Here is a 3,912-nt window from a genome sequence, read left to right on the forward strand (position 1 = left end):
GAGGGCGATCTGCTTCTTCTCGTTGGAGGTGATCTTTGCCACCTTTTTGATGGTAGCTCATCATCCTCCGTCTTGCGGGTTGAAGCTTCGCGTATCTGCTCCCGGCCGGCTTGTTCTTCAGCCTGTTGTGCAATTTCGCAGCTCTCCCCCTCGCAGCTGAAGGCCTGCTTGATGTCGCTGCGCAGGGGTAATGACGCCATGTGGTCCGGGCATCTTAACCATGAGGTAGGTGTAGTGCGGGACCGCCATGAACTTCGCCAACACAGGCCTGCCGATGATGGCATGGTACGCCGTCTCGAAGTCAGCGACTTCAAAGCAGATGTTCTCGGTCCGGTAGTTGTCCTTTGTCCCAAAGGTAACCAGAAAAGTGATCTACCCAAGTGGTGTTGCCGATGGCCCGGGAATGACCCCATGGAAGGGCGCATTGCTGGGGCGTAGCTCCGACCTCGGGATCTTCATGTCGTCAAGCGTCTTGGTGAAGAAGATGTTGAGGGCACTCCCTTTGTCGGTGAGAACGCGTTTCAGCTTGACACTCTTGACGACTAGGGCTAGCACTAGTGGGTACCGCCCTGGGTGAGCCACTCGGTCAGGATGATCCAAGCGGTCGAAAGTGATTGGGACCTCCGACCACCGTAGGTACTGGGGGACGTCCACCGTCGTGCTGTTTATCTCCCTTGACGCGAGCTTCTGCTTCCGCTAGGACTCGTACGCGAGCGGGCCACCAAAGATGTGGTTTAGCTCGGCCTGCGGATCTTGGAAGTCGACGTCATCTTTCTTGTCGGCGGGCTTCATCTTGCTCGGCCCGGCGGCCCCCGACTGGGTTTTGGCTAACTGTTCTGCGTAGTGACGCATCACAAAGCAATCTTTGGCCAGGTGGGAGGACTTGAGATGGTAAGGGCACATGCTGTTCATGACTTTGTCATAATCAGACATCTTGGGGCGCTGGATGGGCTGTCGGTCAGCGACGGCGACCAACTCCTCGGGCTTATGTTTTTGCAAGTCCGAGTCCTTCTTGTGCTCCTTTTCCTTTCCTTTGCACGACTGCTGTCCTTTCTCTTCGTGTTTATCTCCCCGTGATGCGGACACCGCATCGGCGGCCGCTGTGTAGGAGTTAGCCATGTTGAAAAGATCTTTGACGATGGTTGGCTCCTTCCTAGTGAATTTCACGATGAATGGTTCATCACGCACCCCTTTTCGAAATGCGGCGATGACCACGTCATCTTTTATATCAGGGATGGAGTTGCGGACCTCTGAGAACCGTTTGATGTAGGCCCGCAGGGATTCGCCTCTCCTCTATTGTACTTGGTACAAGTCGTACTTCGTCCTTGGCCTTTCGTATGTGCCCTGGAAATTCGCGATGAACCGGTCGCGAAGCTCTGCCCATGAGTCAATGGACCGTTTGGGGAGCCCCGACAGCCAATGTCCAGCTCAATCGTCTAAGGCTACCGGTAGGTACTTGGCCATGGCTTTCGTGTCGCCGCCTGCTGCCCGGATGGCCATGGTGTATACCGTGAGCCACACTTTCGGGTCAGTGAAGTCGTCGTATTTCTTGATGCTAGTGGGCTTGAAACTAGTCGGCCAAGTCAACTGACTTAAGTTCTTGGTGAAGGCCGGGACACCGTCTATCATGTCATTATCTGAGCCGTCGAGTGACCGATGCTTAGACGCCTGGCTATGACTTCGGTTGTCCCGGTCGTGTTGACGGTCCTCCCGGTGGGTGTGGCGTTGATGTTCGAGCTTGTGGCGGAGGTCGACGGAATTTTCCTGATTAAGGCGTCGTTTCTCAGCCCTGAGCTCTTAGCGCTGCCGATCTAGTCGACGAATCTCGTCGTCGATACGGCGTTGCCTCTCGACGGAGTCTCTCCTCCGCGCCGAGTCAGGGGAGTGTCGGCGCGCTCTGCTTTCGCTATGCGGCCTTGAACCAGTCGGCTGCCGAGAGACATTCGCCCGAGACCTAGGAGATCTGGACGAATGAGCCTCCGTACGTGCGACTGGGGTACCTGTCGTGTGCTGGAGTGAGTACTGGATCGCAGCAGTTGTCACCATGGCCTTGACTTTGTTTATGGTTTCCACCATAGGAAGGTCTGGCTATGGGAGCTGCTGGATGATGTCGCTGAGTAGATCGGCGGCTGCACGGACGTTCTGCTGTGGCGTCTTGAAGACGTCATGTCCGTCGACCTGGGTCTGGAGGAGATCACGCTTCATCTTGCGAGATTGGATCCGTAGCGCGGCGTGAGAGTGCGTTGCGTGTCGTTCCTTTTCTTCTTGTTCCTGGCGTTCCTTCTCCTCCTTGAGTCGGTGCTCTTCTGCTAGTTGAGCCACCTCCTCCTCTTGCCATCTGGCTACAGAGGAAGGCGACGCCGGCTTGCTGGCAGCGAAGACTTCTCGGGGCGGCACGAAGCTTCCGGTACTGCTCCGGGACTCGGAGGTGTTGATCAGAGGAGTCGGCATAGCCTCGGGATTGATTTCCACCTCCATCGGGGTCACGCCCTAGCTTGCCCGTTGGTCTGAACTAGGAGAAAGCATCTTGGTGTCATGCAACCTAGATTGGATCTGTGTCTGACCCGATGCCTCTCTGTTAGGCTCGAACCGACAGACTTCCTCGTCGGAGTCGGAGGAGCTTGAGTCGGTGTATGACAACGCACCGAATTGGTCGGTCTGAAGCCTGACGCCGCCGAACTTGAAGGTCGAGCCTGGTGGGAACTTACTCTTCATGATGTCCGAGTTGAAGTCCATCGAACTTCACTGAAAAGAGCTTTAGATCGAAAAAGAAAGATAGCGCACCCCCTACCTGGCGCGCCAACTGTCGATGTTTGGTGTCGGCAATAAACTTATAGGGTGGCTACCAAGCTCGGAATTCGATGGTTAAGATGAAGAGAGAGACAATTTACCTAGGTTCAGGCTCCCGACGTGGCAAGATAATACTTTACTCCTGCTTGGCGATGGTATTTCTCAGATGGATCTCCGTTACCCTCAAGGGGGCACCCCGTACTACTTATATAGTGGGGGGAAGGGTTACAGATATGACAGAGTCCTAATCTAGTAAGACTAAGATCTATCCTAATTTGGTTACGGCTCGGGTCCGAAGTACTCGGCAAGCAATCCGATATATACCGGATTCCTAGCCGACACCGTACAGATATATTCTCCTTTCTATTCAGTACCCCGTTGACCGTACGTATTTGTATAGTCTCCAGATACCTCCAGTATAGGTATCCCACACTATTGAACTTGCTCTCAGTAAACTACAGACTTATAGCCAGCTGCAGTACAGACTCTAGGATATAATGTATGTATGACAGGTAAAACATGTTAGTATATGTTTTGTTCCAGATAAATCACATGTAGCAGTTGGGTATACTATTAAACTTGATCTAAGCGGCCACGTAGCTAAGATGACGGACCACTGTACCATCATTGCGAGTAAGGAGCACAGTAGTGCGCATATATTCGATGGTTGCTTCACAGCTTCGATATATATGATCAGCCATGGCCCATGGAGACAGAGGTCATGCCACCAGCATCGTATCTGCAGTTGAAATCTAGTACTCCTATCCGGCTTCTGGAGTACGTAAAAAAGCTGCTGCGAGCTTCCTGCATGCCTGCCGCTATAGCTGCTGCGACGAATCATTAGAGAAATCCAACGATAGGTTTGCCTCTGCTCTGCTGCATGCCACACGGTGTGTCATCACTACTTCAGTACTGACTCAGCGTACGTCGTACGTGTAAGATGTGCCACGTACGTACGGTACGTCTAAGTACATCACGAGGCAGATTATGGCTCGGAACAGATCATAAATATATATATACACACACGGAGAATTTAACTATTTGCCACTATTAGAAATTAGAAATGACATCTCTTCAAATGCTATCTTTAAAATTGCTCTTACCCAATTGTTATTGGAGAGA

The 3,912-nt window shown here is 52.6% G+C and overlaps 1 protein-coding gene across 1 annotated transcript; it reads right to left on the reverse strand.

Annotated features, from left to right (window-relative positions):
* Positions 1 to 696: 696 nt before the first annotated feature.
* On the reverse strand, positions 697 to 2,478 carry LOC102711808. The gene is made up of 3 exons (XM_015837081.2): positions 2,140 to 2,478; positions 1,447 to 1,764; positions 697 to 1,293 (listed from the first exon to the last, which is right to left on the reverse strand). Exons 1-3 carry the CDS (start codon positions 2,476 to 2,478, stop codon positions 697 to 699), a joined length of 1,254 nt encoding a protein of 417 aa, XP_015692567.2.
* Between the last annotated feature and the right edge of the window lie 1,434 nt (positions 2,479 to 3,912).

The sequence above is a fragment of the Oryza brachyantha genome, chromosome 5 (genome assembly GCF_000231095.2).
Source record: "Oryza brachyantha chromosome 5, ObraRS2, whole genome shotgun sequence".
Lineage (NCBI taxonomy): Eukaryota > Viridiplantae > Streptophyta > Magnoliopsida > Poales > Poaceae > Oryza > Oryza brachyantha.

What these genes read in the sequence shown, in the direction of transcription:
- LOC102711808 (XM_015837081.2), bottom strand. Translation starts at nt 2,478, where the DNA reads ATGGAGGTGGAAATCAATCCCGAGGCTATGCCGACTCCTCTGATCAAC. An exon ending in TCAAGACGCCACAGCAGAAC is followed by an intron (nt 1,765 to 2,139) that starts GTCCGTGCAGCC and finishes CGCCTTAATCAG; the next exon opens with GAAAATTCCGTCGACCTCCG. An exon ending in CCATGGCCAAGTACCTACCG is followed by an intron (nt 1,294 to 1,446) that starts GTAGCCTTAGAC and finishes CAAGTACAATAG; the next exon opens with AGGAGAGGCGAATCCCTGCG.